The 19,340-nt window shown below is 54.5% G+C and overlaps 1 protein-coding gene across 6 annotated transcripts in view; it reads right to left on the bottom strand.

The window, feature by feature from the left end:
• PRDM16 (PR/SET domain 16) overlaps positions 1 to 19,340 on the bottom strand; it is a 336,220-nt gene that overhangs the window by 47,118 nt on the left and 269,762 nt on the right. For 5 of the 6 annotated variants that reach the window (XM_086342572.1, XM_086342574.1, XM_086342573.1 and 2 more), the window contains one exon: positions 4,141 to 4,275. In XM_086342572.1, the coding sequence (XP_086198698.1) occupies positions 4,141 to 4,275 (135 nt within the window). Of the gene's footprint in view, positions 1 to 4,140; positions 4,276 to 4,513; positions 5,056 to 19,340 lie in introns of those variants that run through there. The other variant, XM_086342577.1, reaches the window with a different exon arrangement.

Genomic DNA, 19,340 nt, shown 5'->3' with positions numbered 1-19,340 from the left:
GCACCCCACTCCAGTACTCTTGCCTTGGAAAATCCCATGGACAGAGGAGCCTGGTAGGCTGCAGTCCATGAGGTCGCTAAGAGTCGGACACGACTGAGAGACTTCACTTTCACTTTTCACTTTTATGCATTGGAGAAGGAAATGGCAACCCACTCCAGTGTTCTTGACTGGAGAATCCCAGGGACGGGGGAGCCTGGTGGGCTGCCGTCTATGGCATCGCACAGAGTTGGACATGACTAAAATGACTTAGCAGCAGCAGCAGCAGCAGCAGTGGCCTTTGCTGCCTAGGGCTGCCCCCATCTAGAGCTCCATGGAGGAGCTGGTGCCGAGGGTGGTGCCTGGGGAACAGAGTGGAGGGACGGGCTGGTCACCTCTCCCTAGGTCCGGTGGGGCAGAGACCACTGAGAGCCTCAGGGCTCCAAGAGGGGTGCAGAAAAGGACTTGGTGAAGGGCTCTGAGCCCTGCCCCTGCAGCTCCATGGCTGGGTGGGGAGCATATGGTCAGGAGCCTGAGTGTCTGGGAAGAACGAGGCCTGGCCGGACAGAAGGGGTCTGTCCGGTGGGGGATGCACTGCCCAGCGTCTGGGCTCCCTCAGCACTCTCAAAGCAGCTGGAGGGCCCACCACCCTCTCAGAACCACACGGGGCATGCAGGCTGCATCTGTCCCCACAGCCCATCTGGATGCCAGCAGAGACCTTGCTGGACTGAGGGTGTCAAGACCCCTAACCTCAGCCCACTGCCCCTGTGTGGCTGTCTCCAGAGGACTGGAGACCATCCAGGAGGCCCATGAAGAGCTGCCTCAAGTCCTCTGGCTGCTGCAGCTTTGGGAACTTTCTCCTTAAGTGACTCTTTCCTGCCTGGTCCCCCTGGACTTCTGGACATTGGGGTTCAGGTCATGGGTCAAGTTAGAACTTTTCTGACCGAAGTGATTTCTCTACCGAATACCACCTGGAAACCCTGAAGCTGTTTTCATGGATCTCAGATCTTCAGTCTGGGTGCCTTCCCTTCCGTGTCTGTGCTGTGTTGGGAGGTGATGTCCTGTACAGGTGTGAGGGTGGGTTAGGGGTGAGGGGGAGAGAGAGGGAAGTTGTTCCCTTCAGTGTGTCTCTGTGTATGTGTGCGTGTGTGTATGTTTGTGTGTGCGTGTGTGCATATGTAGGGGTTCCTAAGTGCCAGGAAATCCTGGTGGAAACTCTTGGGCTTAGGGCAATCCGAGAAACCCCATTAATACCGTGTAATGTTTCCTTCTCAAAGAGAAGCCTGTCTTCAAAATTATTTGTTTTATTATTAATATTTCAGGGATGGTTTTACTCCAGCTCCACACAGGGTCACGTCGGTCCCTTTGCAGTGAGCTGAGCTTCCACTGGACGGGACTGGGGGACGGAAGCCCTTCTGCTGGGCCACGTGGCTGTCCCAGGGGAGAGAAAGCCGGGTTTCAAGAGACTGACTACTGAACAGTTTGAAATCTAGTATGTGTGTGTGTGTGTGCGCGCGTGTGAGTCACAAAGTCGTGTCCGACTCTTTGCAACCCTGTGGACTATAGCCCGCCAGGCTCCTCTGTGCATGGGATTCTCTAGGCAAGAATCCTGGAGTGGTTTGCTGCTCCCTTCTCCAGGGGTCTTCCCAAACCAGGGATCGAACCCGGGTCTCCCGCATTGCAGGCAGATTCTTTACCATCTGAGCCATCAGGGAAGCCCTTTCCTATCATTATGAGAATTTAAAATTGTTTGTATTATTTCTCAGGAAAATTACGTCCCACAAATTACCCATTTTCCTTTGAGATCTGAGATGTGGCCGCCTCCTTGTGCCTCTTGGCCTCTGCCTTCCTAGGTGTCTGGAGGCCACAGCCACACAGCTAGGTTTTCAGATGGGGACATTGGTTGCCCAGTAATAGCAGGAACCACCCACCATGGGCCATGGAGGCCTGGCGGAGGGCTCCTCTCTCTATCGGAGGATGGAGGGTTTGAAAGGCCCCAGGCAGGGAAATTTTTGCTGCTTCAGGCCACTTCACTGTTGTGTCTGCTTAAATGTGTACCCATGTCCTCTCTGAGTCTGTGAGCTGAAGTGGAGATAATGAATCTCCCACTTTTAGGCTGTTCAAAACATCCAGCAGGCGAGGATGAAATTTTGATGTCACATTGGGTTGAAGTATTAGAATCAGGTGTGTTTTTGACTGTGGGATGGAGCTTTGGAATGGGAAGCATTGAGGGGACAAAAGTGGGATGAAGTGAAAGGGAATCTCTGAGTTAAGGGTATTCCTGTCTGCTGGTCCTGACAAAGGAAAAAGTTTGCTGCAAGGCAGTGAATTCCATCTGGACCCTACATGGAGCTGAAATAAAAGCTAACCTAAAATATTAATAATAAAACAAAGATGTCGGAAGACAGACTTCTCTTTGAGAACAGACAATACGTCTGCTTGCTTTTTCAGAAGCTTGCCACATAAAGATATTTACTTCATGGCTTAAATTTGGTTCAGACACTCTAACTAACATTTATTTATTTTTAAATAAAAAATCTGGATCCTTCACTATTTTATTCTGTATCTCACAGAAGTGCAGTCCTGGCTGGACCTGGCCTCCTGGTGGTTTTTTTTTTTTCCCCACTGCCCCTCGGCTCCCAGACACATGACCAAGGATCCATGCTCTCTGCAAGGAAAGGCCAAAGGAAGGACCATCTTTCCATGCACCTTAAACCTAATTCTCCTTCGCTTACATTTTATGCTCATCTAGAAGGAGAAAAAGTGTCTTTTTTTTAAGTACTGTGCTAATTTTTATGACGGTTCTTTTGTTTTCTTTCAGCAATATATTTTGTAATTTAAAAATTACTTATTTTCAGAACATTGGGTTCCCAGTGGAAGCTGTAGACATCTCAATGGTAGAGGTGGATCTGAGCTTCACCAGATCGTATCTACCAGAGGGAGGAAGAGCTGCTCAGTCCAGGCTGAGCCCGCATGGCCGGGAAAGGGGCTGAGGAGATGAGGGCGAGTTGCCTAGCAATCCGTGTAGGTCCTGGGGCCTCCTGGGTGTGAGGTCTCTGCATTTCTTGGTGCAAATTTTTTTTCCTCTAGAGTGAGGAGCCTCAAATGGCTTTTAAGAGTTTGCACAGATGACTTGAAGCTGCATCCTCTGTTATGTGGTCTCCACAGACATTTTTTAAAGCAATGGAACCCTTTTTTTGCAAATGAAATCTCAAGGGTAACCCCAAAACAGAGGCAAAAGCAAACTCCTGTGATGGATGGGGATGGGCCCCCAGGCATCTTGAGGAAGACTTACTCTGGGGACTTGGTGAAAGCGTGGTCCGAAGGGCCTGGCTCCGAGCAGGGTCTCTGGGGGCCACTTGCAAACTTGTGATGAAAACATGGACTAAGTGCTTCCAGAGCCGGGGACACATTGTCTTCATAGTAGAAACTCCACGTGGCATCTTCTGTCTTGATTGGTTCCTGAGACTGGATGCCTGCAGCCCAGGACCAGCATGGACATGAAGCGGTAAGGATCCAGCATGCCAAGAGGGTCTTCTACCTCCTGGGGGCAGCAGCAGAAGCCGAAGAGTTCCTTAGCTCTGGTGAGACAGGCACAGAAGCCCAGACCATGCATCTCAGGAAAAACATCAATTGGCTTCTAGCAGGGCCAGGATTTGTGCAAAATGTGGCTGGTCACTTCTGCAGGCTGGCTATGCTGTCGCAGCGATTCTGGGGACCTCTGGGCAGCTGGGGTCTCTTCTCAGCCTTCCAGACGGCAAGTGTGGAACCCTTCCAGGCAGCTGGGATGAACAGCCATTCAGACACGACTCTCAAGCAGAGGGGTCTGGTTCTCCACTTCTCTCACATGGGTGACATTTGTTAGAACGTGGACCCTGTGGTTTCTGTCCTTGCCTGCTCCTGGCCACGTTTCTTCCCATAAACCGTCATCTTCGGCTCTCAGGCCCCATCAGCCCCAGGCGAGGCCATGGGGCAAAGGCATTCGTGGGGTGTCACCAAGTTCCCGGAAACTCAGCACTGGCCAAGTGTCAAGTAGCCCTCCCCGCCCCCGCTGCAGGATGGGCTTGGCAGAGGCGCAGTTAACCCTTCACCTCGGCTCCCGCATTCCCGACCGCCTCGGTACCAAGGCCCCAAGGACAAGGCTCCGTGCGAGCCCGGACCTACCTGCTCGTTGATCTGACACATGGTGAGGTTCTGGTCGTCACAGGAGCATGCCACGCGGATGTACTTGAGCCAGCTGCCAGCCCCGGAGTGCTGAGCATCCACACAGAGCTTCCCACCGTCCAGGTCCTCGGAGATCTGCCGGGCAAGAGAGAGAACCAAGAAAGCTCAGAGGCATCCTGTGTGCTAGGGCCGACGCACTCTGTGTTTGCCCAGTGGGAGAAGTCACCGCTGGGGCTTAGAGGAGGAAGGCTCTTCAGCCACTGGACATCAGCCGACCCTCCGGGCATTGGCGAGGCACTCGGCCCACCCAGCCCGCCATCCCTCCGGGAGGGAGCCCAGTGCAGAGGTAGGAGGATGGCCCTGTCTTTCTCACCGAGTAGATCACTGCCCTGGCAGAGCCATAAAAGTGCCACCGGGGCTGCAAAAACTCCCCAGTGAGCCGCCCCACATGTGAGAAAGCAGAGGCCGCTGTGTCCGAGAGCAGAGCCCTCTGCTGAGAGCACGGGGTGTGGGCTGGAGATGAGCGATCTCGAAGGTGAAGGTGTGGTTGGGGTGTGGCTGCAGGCGCATCTCTGTGCACGTGCTGTGCGCACGCGTGTGTGCCTGTGTGCGCATGTGTGCAAGCGTGCGTGTTCACAGCAGCCTGCAAGAAGGAGAACCGTTGGGTTTTCTTAAAAGTGGAAGTTTCCACCTGACACCAGGGGCTTGCAGACGCCCTGCCTGCAGAGGCCCCGCGGGTTCGACCCGCGTTAGGTGCTTTGTTGTTGCTGTGTTCTCTGAACATGCTTCTGACAGGCAGAGGCAGGGTGCTTCTCCAGCACGTGCAGCTCCAAGCAGGCCATCGCCCAGAAGACCTGACTGCTGGCCCTGCTGAGGGGGGCCTCCCTGAAGCTACCGGGCCCTGAGGTGGGAAATGTAAACAGAGTCCCTCCCGCCTGCTCTATCAGTGCCTGCTCAGAGATCCAGAGCCGTGGAGCCCAGTGGTACTGTGGGCGAGCTTTCTGGGCAGCTGGGCTGGGAGGCTAGGAGGAGAGGGGGTGGGGCTGAGGACACCACTACACTGAGGAGCAGAAGTAGGTGTTCTGACGGGCAGGGATGTCTAGCTGGGCAAGGGGTGTCCAGGTGGGCAGGATAATTCAGGTGGGTAGGATTGTCTAGGTTGGCGGGGTGTCCAGGTGGGCAGAATAATTTATTTGGGCAGGATTGTCTAGGTGGGCAGGATTGTTCAGGTGGGCAGGGGTGTCCAGGATTGTCTAGATGGACAGGTGTGTCCAGGTAGGCAGGAGTGTCCAGGTGGGCAGAGGTGTCCAGATGGGTGTGTGTGTCCATGTTGGCAAGAGTGTCCAGGTGGGCAGGATTATTCAGGTGGGCAAGTGAGTCCAGGTAGGCAGGGATGTCTAGGTGGGTAGAGGTGTCCAGGTAGGCAAGGGTATCCAGGTGGTCAGTGTGTCCAGGTGGGCAGGTGCATTCAGGTGGGTGGGCAGATGTGTTCAGGTGGGCAGGTGTGATAGGAGCAGGTGTCAGAAGGACCCAGTGAAGTCAGGGCAGGGGACAAACTGAGGAGGCTAAATATAGGTGCCACAGCCTCTATTCCCTGGGGTCTCCCCAGTGCCATCTGGTGAATAGGTAAGGACCCGGGAAGGGAGGGAGGCTGCCCCTGAGGCCTGAGAAGCCCACTTCTGGCCAGAGAATCAGGACACTTTATAAACAGCTCAGATGCCTCCCAAACGTCCATGGACACTTTCTAAATGACCAAGGGTCCTGCGCAGCGGGTGAGTCAGCAAGGTTTCGGGAGGCTGCTTTGCTGTGGGAGGCCCAGAACCCACCTGCAGGCCTTCTGTGTGACCACACCCCACCCCTTGGAGCCCATGGCAGCCGCCCAGTCACGACGAGTCTCCGAGCAGCTGCTGAGCGGACCTGGACGGGGCTGTGAGCCCAGAGGCCTCCACTCTGATAATTCTCCATTTTGGAGACTTTAAGCGAATGGGCCTCATTCTGAAAGAAAGGCGAGAGCCCAGAGAGCCTGGGACAGTGTGGCTGCAGGGGTGAAGGGCCACGACCTGCTCTTGGCCACACCAGGAGGCCACTGTGGGCTCGGGGAGGGAGCCCAGGCCACAGGGAGAGACCCCGCCCCCAGCACTAACGCCTCTCGCCGGCCCCTCCTCTTACCTCCCACCCCAACTGCAGGAAACCCACAAGAGACCCACCAAGCAAAGCTGTGGTTAGTGGCACCTCCACTCGGCGAGGCGCCCGCCACCTCCCTGCATCACAGGGAGGAAGAGGGGCCGGCTGGCCAAGGCCCAGGGACCCCCACCGCGCTCCTCCCCACTCCATCCCTGTGCCCCTCATCCAGCATCTTCACAGGTGGGTGTGGCCGGGTGGGGGCTGGCCAACTCTCTGTGTCTCTGTCTGTTTCTCTCAGTCTCCCTCACCACGCCGCCCACGGTCCAGTCTGGGATATGCAGAGATGGTAAATGACACTGTGAGCCATTGCAACCATCGCGTGCACACCCCTGTGTCTCCTGTCACCCCCGAGATGGTGCTTAACCCTTCATTTCTCAAAGGACTTACGGGGGGTGGGACAGAGAAGCCCAGAAGGCCGGATCAAGGACAATCCATTGACTCTTGGTTCTAGCAGATTCTGCACCACTGTAGGACAGCTGGACGATCCCAGGTTCATCCTCCAGTCCCATACCCGTGCCCTGCCTGAGCGTGGGAGCAAGTCCGCACCTCTGCCTGCACACCCTGCGGCCGCCCAGACAATCCACTTCCTCCCTAGGAGGACATGGCAGGATCCTCCCTCCTACTCAGCCCCTCTCAGTCCTCCCGGAGCAGGCATCTCTCCTCCACGTGACGGCCCACATTCACCAAACATCCACAGGCCTCTCAAGTGTGTCTGAATGTGGACACAGCCAGTGGCTCCCCTGCGTGGACACTGTTCCAGGGCCTCCAGCCTGTCTCCATCCTTCTTGGGTGCAGGGCCCAGAGCTCAGAGGCAACAAGTACTCCAGGTCCCCTGCCCAGCTCCTGGTGTGTCTTCCCTGTGTGCTCAGCAGCCCCTCTTGGGAAACTTCCCTGGTTCCCAAGCTCAACCACTTGGACGACCACAGGGTGGCTATCACTTCCTAAAGACCTCTCAAGGTCCAGGGATCCCTTTTCCCTCATGAGCACCCCAGGTGGTTTTCTGGGGTGACAGAGGAGGTCTTGGTTAACTCCTTCCTCTGAAAGAGAATAAACCATTCCTCCCTGAGAGGTAGCAGGGGAGGCTGACCTTCCTCCACGGAGGCACAAGAAACCCTGGTCTTGGGTCCCCAAAGCACCAATGCAGGACCAGGTTGGGTGGTGTGGGCCTTACTACCCCTGTTGCCAGGACCATGTCTCAGTCTCATCTCTGTGGGGCACACCAGGGCACACCTGGGCACACCTGGATGATGGACCAGGAGGACAGAAGCCTGATCTGGAAGCTGCTGCTTTTCTGTTTCAGACCAGAGAGATGTTCCTAGGAGTGGCCCCAGCTCAGGCCTCAGGCCAAGTGCGCAGGAGGCTGTAGGCCTGGCTTCTTGTTTGGGGCTGTGCCTGGTGGGCTGTGCCGTTTCTGACTCCAGATGGGGAGAAATGGGTGGTGATGTCCATCTCCCCTTGGCCTCCTTTCCTTCTGTCTCTGCCCTTCTCTCCTCACAGCCATGGATGTGGCCTCTGGGACGCTCATATTACCACCTGAGTGGGCTGAGGTCTCTCTGAGCCAGCACTGCCCCCTGCTCACCACTGTGGACCTCCTGGGTGGAGGCTGGCGGAGGCCCCCTGGAGCAGGGCAGCCCCCAGCCCAGGCCCCCCACCTTCATTGCATGGTGTCTGGAGTCAGAGAGGGGGTCTTCCTGTCTGCTCTGGGACCCAGCAAGCAGGCCCGAGTGGCCACAGGTCCCCTCTCCTGCCTGTTTAGGAATGAGACCTTCCAGGGCCCATAAGGACACGTCAAGGTCCAGCTCAGCAGGGCCCAAGGCCTGGTTTGCTCTGTGTCAGGGCCTTGTCTCAGGAGGCCAATACTGGTAGAAGTGGACAGAGGAGTAGTGGGTGACATTAGAGCCCATGGTCCAGGCTGCAAGCTTGGTTCATGAACTGGGGAGGGCCCAGCCACCCCCTACCCCCAAATCTCCCAGGGCAACATTGGCGGGCAGTGGCCTAGAGGCTGCTACGGCCTCAGGCGGGGTCTCTCTGCAGATCTAGGGTCTGGGCCCCCTGCCTGATGGCACTCGAAGCCTGACTCTGGGCTGCTTGGGGCTGAGCCTTGGGGGCCCCAGGGCCTCCAAAGAAAGCTGCCCTCCTGCCTGCTTTCCCCCACTGGCCTCTCCACCCCTTATCCCCCTACCAGCTTCCCCAGCTCGTAAATCACCCCCACCAGAAAGGCCGAGTATGAAGCAAAGGCATGGAAAAATTCTTAACCTTGACAATTTTTTTTGCACATCTTTTGAGGTTTCCTGCACTTCGAATCTGTGGGCTCGCTGCTGGGCTTGCTCCCTCACGTTTAATGGGCCCGTCCGGGGTGTGCATGCCGGCGAGGATGCGGACACGTCTGTTGTCAGCTGTCTAATGGGTTCTGAGAAGCCAGGAGGGAGCAAGCCTGGGAGTCCGGCCCCTCGGCTCCATGTTCTGCTACTGCAACTTGGCACAGAAGAGGCCTGAGCCCCGTGCTGGGACCAGTGGTAGGTCTCATCCTTCTCACCCAGACACCTTCTTGAGCTGATTCAGAGCCACACGTCCAGCCACCAAGCTGTGCGGGCTGTCCTGCCCGCAGGCACCCGCATGTGCACGCGTGCACGCGTACACACACATACACACACGCATGCACACACATGCCAGGATTTATGGCATCCACGAGTAGCTAGAACAGAAAGTCCATTCTTTTGATGGAAGGAGGTGGGGGAAAGGCTTTCTGAAAACACCTCTGCCGGGTGCGGACGCGGAGCCTGGATGAGCTCATAAATCCTCCGTCCTGACTCTCATTACGGGCTCGGTGGTGACATGACCAAGCACTGGCGGGACAGGGTCACCCGGCTGCCCAGGAGACAGGCGTCCTGGGGGCGGGTCACTGGGCCCCACCTGCTCAGGCTGAGAGGAAGGTAGTGGTGGGGTGGGGGAGAAGGAGGAGGAAGTGGGAAGGGAGGGAGTGCTTCCAGGGGGAGCAGGTAACTCATGGACACTGTTCCTTCAAGACAGAGACCAGCCTGTGTCCTGAGCCCATGAAGGGGGTGGGTAGAGAGAGCCAGTGTCCACGGGCTTGTGCTTGGAAGGAGCCGCGTGGGGCTCCTAGGGCACGGCTGCTGACTGTGGTCTCTGTGGGACAGTTCCGGGGCAGTGGGGCATGCGTGGTGGGGGATAAGGGCCAGACAGTCTTGGTCTCAGGGTCCCAACAGCACAGCCCAAGATGGGGGTTCTGCAGAGGAAGCCGGTGCCTGGGAGGGGGACCGTGATGGTGCAGCAGCAGGTCGCAGGGGCCGAGGGGCCAGATTCCCAGGCCTGCTCCTTCCTGGCTGCTCAGAACCCATTAGGAAGCTGCCCCAGGCCCCTGCCTAGGGAGCTCCTCCTGTTAGTGGTGGGCAGAGCCTCTCCGCTGAGAGCCAGACCCCAGAAACCACACTCTCTGTATTCAGGGTCCACAGATGCCTGCAAAGACCAGACCAGGAATCACTGATATACCCAAATGCTAGGTGGTACCCCCAGGATTTCCAGAGCCTCTCCCCTCAAAATCCCGACCCCCAGGTGCCACCGTGCTTCCTCAGGTTCACAGACCATCTCCCACAAAATGCCCCAATACTCTGTGCTGCCACATTCCCGGGGTACACAGCGCTATGGACCCAGCCCGGAGCCCAGAACGCTGAACTCACCACACTGGGCTCTCTTCTCTCCTCCTTCCCTTCCATCTGATTCTTAGTTTATTCCTCTCTTTTTTTTTTCTTTCCCTCCTCAGCAGGGGCCTGTACAACTCTCCCAGCAGTGTCTGTGTGCATCTCAGAAAACTGGAGGGTAAAACAGAGGCAAAGCAGAGATTCTACTCTGACTCCGAGCATCGCCTGGCCTAGAGCAGGACTTACATTCCTGGTCTCGCCAACAGAACCCAGGGGACAAGAAGAGGGACTTCAGTGAACGCAGGGCTGAGCAGGCTGTTCTGAGGGTCCCTGGCCCTTGGTGTGCCCAGAGGGCTCCTGCTGAGTCGGGTGTTTGGGGGCTTAGCTTCTTCCTTGCACGTTCCGTCCATCACGGCAGGCTGTGTCAGTGGCCGTAGCTCATGGTCCTGACCCACCAGAAATAAACAGGCACACTGAGGATTGAAACCAGTGCCCTTAAGTCTGCAGGGAAATCAATGAATGAGAGACTCACTCAGACACAGAAGCCCCTCAGGGTGATTGGCAACCGGAGGGGTCTGCTGAAACCTCAGACCAGCAGCTGAGATGCCCCTACAGGCAGGCCGTGGGCTGGGCAAGGAACCTCATGAAGGGAAGAGTGCCCCGTCACTGTGGGGATTCAAGGAGGTCTCAGTGGTCATCCCTCCAGGGTGCTCCAGAAGGAGGCAGACTCTCTGATCATAGTTACCTTTCCAGGCTAGACATTATAAACTCTAAATGTGACAACGCAGGGGTTATCTGGGCTCCTGCTTCGGTTTCCTCTTTGAAACTAGATAGCCTCTTTCCTGTCTTCTGTGGAGACCTGGGGCTCCTTGCAAGCACTCACGTTGTAAGAACACTTGGCTTGTCCTTGATAGCTCTGTGAAGGCATCCCGAACAGAGCCCCATGCCCACAGCTATGCCACGCTCAAGGGCACAGGTGCTGTGGGGAAGTAGCTTTGGCCACGGATGGCAGTGGGCATCTGCTGCCTCTTTGGCTCTTGGCACCTGCTCAACTGTCCTTCAGAAATGTGCTGGGTCAGGGTGGGGGCATGCCCACTACAGTATGATGAGGGTGCTGGTCAGAAGTAGGGCCCCTTCCTGGGTCTGCCAGGTGGGTAAGAAGCCCAGACTCCAGGGCAGTCAGGAGTCTTCCGTGGGCTGCCTGGGGCTCCCAAGTGAAAAACCAGCCTTGGTAGTGGGTAGGAGAGGGGCCCTCAGCAAACAGGCTCCATCTTGGGTGTCTCCCTTCAAATATCCCTCTGCCCACAATGTTCACTGCCGCACTGTTTACAACAGCCAGGACATGAAAGCAACCTAAGCATCCGCTGAAGGAGGGATGGGTAAAGATGTGGTGCACATACACGATGGAATATCACCCAGTCATAAACGGGACGAGATGATGCCATTTGCAGTGACGTAGATGGACTGGAGAGAGTCGTACTGAGTAAAATAAGTCAGAGAAAGACAAGTTTCATATGATATTGCTTATATGTGGAATCTAAAAAACAGTACAAATGAGCCTGTTTATAAAACAGAAACAGTCACCACAAAGCAAACTTATGGTTACCGGGGGGAAGACAGGGGAGGGGTAAACTAGGAGTCTGAGATTAACAAATACACACTGCTATATATAAAATAGATAACTCATAAGGACCTATTGTATAGCAAAGGGAAATACACTCAATATCTTGTAATAACCTGTGTGAATAAAGACGCTAGAAAGAGTGGATCTATGTATATGCGTAACTGATTCACCTTGCTGTACAGAAACTAACACAACACTGTCAATCAGCTATACTCCAATGAAAATTAATTAAAAAAGGGTCCCTCTGCCCACCTGTATGGGGTCTCTCCCATCAATATCTGAGGTTTTGGGGTGTCCCCAGAGAGAAAGCCCTGGTCACTGCAGGGAGACCTAGGTTGACTGCAGCTCCCAGCAGGAGGGGGCCCTCCTCATAGACCCAGGCCACCTGGGGGCTGTAGGGGAGGCTTCCTGGGCCCCTCCCCTCATGGGGTGGCGGGGAGCTGTGGTCACTCGAGAGGGCACCTTTGCCCAGAGGCTCTATCTTCAGTGTAATGCTGGCAGCAGATGGTGGCACAAGAATTCTGTGGCCTTTCTGGGGCACTTCTTTCTTTCTTAAAGTTTTTTTTTTTTGATGCGGACCATTTTTAAAGTCTTTATTGAATTTGTTACAATAGTTCTTCTGTTTTACACTTTGTTTTTTTTTTTTGTCCACAAGGAATGTGGGATCTTGCTTCCCTCGTGGCTCAGTGGTAAAGAATCATCTTCCAGCGCAGAAGATGAGGGTTCCATCCCTCGGTTGGGATGATACCTTGAAGAAGTCAATGGCAACCCACTCCAGGATTCCTGCCTGGGAAATCCCATGGACAGAGAAGCCTGGGGGGCTACAGTCCATGGAGTTGCACAGAGTTGGACACGGCTTAGCAACTAAACAACAGCAATGTGTGGGATCTTATCTCCCCAACCAGGGATTGAACCTGAAGGCGAAGTCCCGAGCACTGGACTGCCAGGGAAGTCCCCTTTCTGGGGCATTTCTTACGAGCACCGAGATGGCATTTCGGCTCCTGTGTGGACAGCAGGGTCAAAGCAAGAACCTCAGGCTGAGCCTGAACCACCTGAATGGGGCCAACACCTGCAGAGCCCGGACCGGCTCCCAGCCTCACTTTAACTCCATCCCAAGGAGATGGCTGGTGTCTGGAGGGAGGTTCCCTCTCTCCAGATGGGCTCCTGCGGAGGTTTCTGACCCTAATAACCCAGGTGTGACCCTTTCCTCCTCCGTCCCCCTGCCCTGGCACCGTAGCTGGGGACCCAGGAAAGCCTCGTGGGGGCCCCACGTGGTCATCCTGCAGGTGTTAGTTTCTCAGTCTTTGCAACCGCATGGACTGCAGCCCACCAGACTCCCCGTCCATGGGATTCTCCAGGCAAGAATACTTCAGTGGATTGTCTTTCCCTTCTCCAGGGGATCTTCCTGACCCAGGGATCGAACCTGGGCCTCTGGCATTGCAGGCAGATTATTTACTATCTGAGCCACTGAGGAAGCCCTCACGACAAACGTCAGCATGCAAGGCTGAGGCTGGGGGCTCTGCTCCTTGTGGAGTGAAAACGTTCACCTTGGGTCCAGCCAACAGCAGCTGGACCTGGGGGCTGAGCGGGTGGTTTGGTTCTCAGTGGGGGCAGAATCCTGAGCAGCCGTCCTGGGGCCAACACCTGGGATGGTTTGGACAGGTAATGGCTACAGGCACAGAGAAGACCCTTGAAATCCTGGCCTGGCTTGTTAACCACTCCACCCCAGCTAGTAAGTTCCACACCCACCCCTGTCCTGGCCCCACAGCAGGCTGCAGGCTCCCTGGGCTGCCGTGGTTAAATCGCTAACAACCCAAACACTTTTTCAAACCCTGATTTGACTTGAAGCTGGGTTCGGAGCAGAAGTCTCCGAGCCTGAAGTCTGCACATGACCACAGACTCAGCTGTGACATTCTGAAGTGACACCCTTGCGTTTGATTCTTGATCATAAAAAAGATTGGAAAAAAAAAAAAGCCCAAACACCCCAAACCAAAGGCTTGCGGCAGCATCCTTGCGAGGGGCAAGGCGGGAGCCCAGGGGCTGCCCACAGGAAGCGGTTTCTCTGTCGTTGAGTCGATGCGAGGCCCCCGGGAGGTGTCACATTCATAACCTTTCTCTGGCCACACTGATGGTGACAAACTGCAGAGCTTGTGAACGGGGCTCCCCCGCCTCCCCCCTAGCAGGTGCAGGAGGAATTCCCACAATGGCTAAGCTGCTGTACATTAGGCACGGGGGCTTCCCAAAATAGCAAGCATGTTCCCTGGGGTGGGGGGTGGGGCTGCCTGGACCTTTTCTTTGCTGGACACAAGCCCCAGTGTGGGAGCCAAGCGTCAGGCTGAGGAGCCCCTAGGGATGCCCAGGACCTCCTCACTCCACTCTCTGACCCTTGGATGGCACTGTGCTCCCTCCAGCCCACAACCTCAGCCCCTCTCGGATGACCCCATCATCATGGACAATAGCTGACACGGACTGCACCTGGGGTACTGTCCAGATGCAGCTTTCAGAGAAGCGGACACACAGGGCTGAGAAAGGCTCAGGCTTCTCCCCCTTCCTCTTAGACATCCTCCTCATCTCTGGAAGTCAGTGATGTGCAGAGTCTGCTCCAGGGCTCCCTCCACCCACCCTTGGTCAGGAGGGGGCGACTACAGACTGCTGACGTCACCGCCACCGCTGGTCGCTGCTGAGTCTCACTACCAGGTCACTAGAAGCTCCTCTCCCTGCTGGGGAGCCTCTGTTGTAGTCACATTTGTAGATGAGAAAGCTTAGCACAGAGGAGTGAAGAAGTAACCAGCCTAATGCTGAACAGCTGGAAAGGGGCAGACCAGCTGGACACTGCACACTGGCTGCCTGTCTTGCCCATTTTGTGACTTGTGGGAACCATATATCCTGGCCAGTCCTGCCCTTTTCACCTCTGCTCTACCAGAGGATGGTGGCCAAGAGCAACTGAAGCTTCCCAACTCACCAAGGACCAGTGTTCACACGGGGCTCACTGAACAAGTCCATGCAAGGATAGGTGGTGGATGGATGAGTGGATGAATGAATGGGTAGATGGTGGGATAGATGGATGATCAGATGGTTGGATAGAAGGATGGATGAGTTGATGGCTGGATGAATGGATGGATGGATGAGGGAGTAGTTGGATGAATGGAAATAGATGGATGGATTAGCAAATGGTTGGATGAATGGATGGTTGGGTGAATGGATAGATGGAGGGATGGATAGTTGGATAGACGGATGACCGGATAGTTGGATAGATGGATGTTTGAGTGGATAATTGGATGAAAGAATGGATGGATGGATGAGGGGATAATTGGATGGATGGTTGGACAGATGGATGAATGAATAGATGAATGGATGGTTGGATGGATGAATGAGGTGCAGAGTACTCCTAGCCTGCTCAGACACTTCTGGCTTTCTCCAACTCCCAAGGTGAGCTAGAAGGAAATACTCTGCTGAGAGCTGTAGAGGTAGAAGAACACAGGGACACCTCTTGCAGGAAAAATGCCCTGATCATTCAGGGTGGACCCCTCTGAGGGGCTCTCATAGCACCTCCCTCATCATAGTAAGGATGATGATAGACCGTGGCTGTCCTGCCCACACAATTTCTTTCTCCCCCCCTGCACGATGAGGGCTTTGAAGGTTTCATCTGGCTGATTCCCATGGCCAGGGACTGTGTGTGCTCAATAAATGTTTGGGTGACAAAGAATGGGTAGGTGCCTCAAGACAACTGAGAATGTCCCCCAATATTCCATAGGCCTTTGTCCAAGGGTCTTTCTTTCCTCATGTCCCCTTGTCACATTTGGGACCCTTTACCTTCTCATTCCTCCGTGGATCCTGCTAAAGGACATACAGACTCTCCTTTCAGTCTCTCTCCCTCTCTGGAAACCAGAGCTGCAATCTTTCCTGGAATCCAGCTTTACAGTGTGTCTGTGCTGTGCACAGTGTCACAGTGTAATTTCCCCCGAGGTCAATTTGGCAATATCCTGTTCCCAGGGCAGAGGCTAGGCTGGCCTGTCCATCTCAGCACCCTGTAAGCACACGTGGAAGGTTTGACGGCAGCTGGGACACACAGAACCAAGTTATACTGTGACTCAGTGGCCCGCCCCCCACTGTGACTCAGTCTGTCAGGGCCCATCCTTCTTCCTTCTCCAGGGGATTCAACCATCTAGAGAAGCTCCATGACTTGTTGCCTCTGAATCAGGCCTCATGTTCTGAGATCAGCTCCTGCAAATAGCTCGAAATTCAACAGGCCAGCTCTCAGCAAATACCTTGCCAAGCCCATCACAAGCACTGCTCACTGCTTATTGACAGACAAATATGGCCACAGGCAAGAGCTCCTGGTGAAGTGTCTGGATGCCCATTTAGAGGCTAGCTCCGGCTTCCTCCCCAGCGGCCAGGTATCACAGGGGAGAGTGCTGGCTGACCCCAAGCCTCTGTTTTGGCTTTACAGAGAGAGGAGGCGTGTTTCCCTCTGAACACTTTGTTGTATGGCTCCACTTCCTAGGATTCACCTGTCATCTAGTTGGCTGAGTGGGGAGGGGTCCCGGGGCCCTGGAACTGTAACCCAATGGGCTCCTCCTTTCTCTGGCCTCCAACCCTCCCAGCACATCAGGCATGGAATGTTAAGAGTCTGAGACTGCAATGCTAGTTTTCTGGATCCTGTGGTCTCCTTCTCTGGAAGGTTTGACGGCAGCTGGGACACATTGAACCAGGTTATATTGTGACTCAGTGGCCTGCCCCCCCCCCGCCCCCCGGTTCTCATGCACCGTCATCCCAACGAGAGGCCGGTGGAGATGCTCCTGACAAACCTCGAGCCTCACGCCAGCCCTGCCCTCGGATGTGAACCCAGCCCGAGATGTTGCCCTGGGAACCCAAAGCCGGCTTCCTTCCCAAGCTGTGGGCACACTGGGTCAGACCAGCAAATTTGGAAATGATTCATAGACAGAGGTGCAGTGAAGTCAGTCTTGAATGACAAATGGAGCCAATTAAATTCAATCGCTCTCCCCCTCTCCCTGTGTTCCAGCCGTTTTCTACAGCCAGTCACCTTTGACAAAATATATTAAAGGAATTAAGAGTATGTCCCCCACAATGATATTACCTGGACCCCTTTCAAGTCCACACCAGCCAAGTGCAAACATCTATTCAAGCCCAGGAAATAGAATTGAAACGGTTTATTAAAAATCTAATCACCAGCATTCATATGACACAAATGGTTCTGAACGGCACCCACCAACCCTACAGCCTCTTCAGGGGCAGCACAATGCCGCCGATTACCCAGAATTTAAACGGGGGTGTTTAAGAGCCTCGGAACATTCTAATCGGAATCTTTCTTGTGGATTCCGCTATTGTGTTTTTCTCTTTGGAGAGAGGCAAGGATGGGAGGGCACATTTCTCTCTTCCCTTGAGTGAGCTGCATATGACTTATTCTGGCAGATCTGTTTCTATTGATGTCGTCAGGACCTGAATAAAACCCATGGAAAAAGGGAACACGCTGCTCTGCTTAATTAAAGTGAAGCAGCTCACCCGGCTGCTGTCCTGAGTCGGGACACCCTACCCCCACCCCCCCCGGTTTCCCAATTGGACTGGAGCTCTCTTAAGACAAGGGGCTGCATGTGTACAGAGACGGTTCCTTCCTACCCCGGAGTGGAAGCTGCTGGGGGCCTTGTGTCTGGGGAAGAGAGGGGTTGGTGGTCTCCTCTGCATCTTGGCTTCCTGGATCTCTGGCTTCTGCACAGCTGTGGGCAGAGAAGGGTTTGCTCTGAAATCTTCCTAGCCAGCTCTGAGCACCCAGAGCTTGATCATGAGTCTCCAGGGCCCAAGACGCCCCCAGATGTCCATCAGGTGAAGGTGCAGGAGCCTGGAATTGGGTGTGACTCCTGAGCTGTGTGACTCCTGAGCTGGGAACTGTGTCCTGGAGCCTGGCAGAACTGCTCCACATGGCAACTTCTGGCTGGTGTGGGCATCACACCAGCCACAAGGCATGTTTGGGGCTGCTCCGGGCAGAAAGGCAGTGCTTGCCCAGGCTAGGGAGGGCAGGAATGTTCACCCAGCTGGTGGTTTTCCTAAGTATCACCAGCTCCTGCCCTCTGCCGGGGTCCAAGCTCTTTTCTAGAAGGTTCCTTGCCTTTGTGGGGAGTCTCAGCCTTTGCGGAGGTCAGATGGAAAACATCCTTCAATCCCCTTCTCCTTCACCTCTTATTTTCCAAACTTATTTTAAATTCCTTTTGTTTAGTCTTCCTCTCCAAATGATGACTATTTTAAAATGATCTTTTAAGGAAAAATAATTTCTTTGATTCTTTCCCAAGTGTCTTGTTTTTAAAGACAAAGGTTTTTTCCTATTTAAATACTTAATTTTTTAAAAATGTAATGAAAAAGGTAACTGAATTGAAACATTTAAAATAAGTACACTCACTTTCTGCTCCAACCATTCTTTGTAAACCCATAAATGTAATATTTCATTTTTTAAAGATGACTTTTAAATTTTAATATTTTTTCTAGCCTCATGATGTGGCAGGTGGGATCTTAGTTCCTCAACCAGGGATCAGATCTGTATCCCCTGCGTTGGAAGCTCAGAGTCTTAACCACTGGACTTCCAGGGAATTTCCTAAATGTAATTACTTTAATATGCATGACAACTTCCACTTCTGTCAGTATTTTACGTTTATGTGTATTTTCTAGGGTGGAAGCAGAAATCCTCTCTGAAGACTCTGTCTCCTTAAAGTCTTGAGGAGCACATTGGAGGCCCAGGCCATATCTGACACATAAAGTTAGATACAGGCCTGTGGGATTTGGCATCTCACTGGTACAGGACCAAGGTGCCCTTGAAAGTGGACCTCTAGCTTGCTTTGCCCGGGGTCCACTGGCACCCTGTCCCCATAGCACGTGGGTGTAACTCCTCACAGAGGCAGCTCCACGGCCCACACCCACGACCCGGGAGACAACCCACCAACTGAGGGTTTTCTGCAGAGGCTGGTGATGGAGAAATTTCTGGATTCCCACGGAACTCAGATCCTAGGCTGTTTGCGTGACCAGTCTGCTTGCAGACAGCAACCTGGTTTCATTTTGGGGGTTGGGGGTGTGTGTCTCTCCCGCTTTGCCAAGGGCCCTCTCACTCGAGGTTGGCTCATTTTCCTCCAGCAACTCAAGTCAGATGGGTTTTTCTCCTTTTTGTGTGTTTGAGCGGAAGAGGATCCATTTAGGTCTGATTTTCATCTCGCGTGGGTTCTGGTGGGCTGTCCATTCACGGGGACCTCAGAGAATAACTGGTCTCTTTGAGGGGCCGGTAGGTGGAGATAGAGCCCCGAGACCAGGGCAGTGCTGGGCTGCACGCGTTTCTGGGCCACGGACATGTGGGTGTGGCTCTTGGAGATGCGCTGGGTTGGCGGCCCAACAGGTCCCAGCTTCTTCTGGAAAGCCATGTGGTTGTTTGCAAGTCAGGCTAGTGGTCAGCCGAAAAGGAGCTTCTCCCGTGTTCCCACCCTCTGGGCACCAGCTGGGTTCTTTGCTGGTGGAGACCCGCACGAATCACAGCTGCCACGCAATCCACAGGCACAACCTCCCGCCACTGGAAAAGGCGAGGTGACCCCTCCCTGTGACAGCTAGACCTCTAAGCCGCAGGAAACCCTCTGCTCATCTGAGGGCAAACACCCAGAGATGCCTGCTCCTTCTTAAACAGGTCAACATCTCGAAAACAAAGCAGAACAAAATCAAATACGCCGGTGCCACCCCCCTCA

This window comes from Bos grunniens, chromosome 16 (assembly GCF_055505025.1).
Source record: "Bos grunniens cultivar Pamir isolate PY7600 chromosome 16, Bosgru_T2T1.0, whole genome shotgun sequence".
Taxonomy (NCBI): Eukaryota; Metazoa; Chordata; class Mammalia; order Artiodactyla; family Bovidae; genus Bos; species Bos grunniens.
The sequence above is the reverse complement of the archived record's forward strand: the minus strand, read 5'-3'. Positions and strand labels throughout refer to the sequence as shown.